The 395-nt window shown below is 69.4% G+C and overlaps 1 protein-coding gene across 1 annotated transcript in view; it reads left to right on the top strand.

Moving 5' to 3' along the window:
- Positions 1 to 227, top strand: part of LOC103252793 (VPS10 domain-containing receptor SorCS2-like) — a gene marked incomplete at both ends in the record, with an annotated part of 20264 nt that extends 20037 nt beyond the window's left edge. Inside the window, one exon of the mRNA XM_021709292.1 lies at positions 106 to 227. Coding sequence (XP_021564967.1) covers positions 106 to 227 — 122 coding nt within the window. The remainder of the gene's footprint in view (positions 1 to 105) is intronic.
- Between the last annotated feature and the right edge of the window lie 168 nt (positions 228 to 395).

Below are 395 nucleotides of genomic sequence, written 5' to 3'. Positions count from 1 at the left end.
GCCGCCCTCGGGTGGGAGGCCTGAGTGCCGTGTGCTGCCCTGCCTCGTCCTCCCAGTCTTCCGTCTCCAGGAAGCCCTCCCGATCGCCACCCTGCCTTCCCCCAGCTTCGCACCTTCTGCGGCCTGCGTCTCTTTTCCATTCCGACGGAAACGAGGCGTTTTTGCGGGCCGGGCCCTGGCTGGGCCCGCTTTGTGTCCCACCGCTGGTTCTCGGTGAAAATTGGCTGGTGGGTGACGACCCCGTCCCACAGAGGAGGGCACGGGCTCAGGGAGGCCGATGGCCGCCGCCAGCCCAAGGTCCCAGAGGGTTCAGGCGAGACCCAGCCGGATCTTCCCAGCACCCCTCCCCCGGTGGCTGCCGGAGGACCCCCTGCTCCCCCCACCCGGTGTCTCTG

Source organism: Carlito syrichta, unplaced genomic scaffold (assembly GCF_000164805.1).
Source record: "Carlito syrichta isolate Samal-C Ts95f unplaced genomic scaffold, Tarsius_syrichta-2.0.1 Scaffold170634, whole genome shotgun sequence".
Lineage (NCBI taxonomy): Eukaryota > Metazoa > Chordata > Mammalia > Primates > Tarsiidae > Carlito > Carlito syrichta.
The sequence above is the reverse complement of the archived record's forward strand: the minus strand, read 5'-3'. Positions and strand labels throughout refer to the sequence as shown.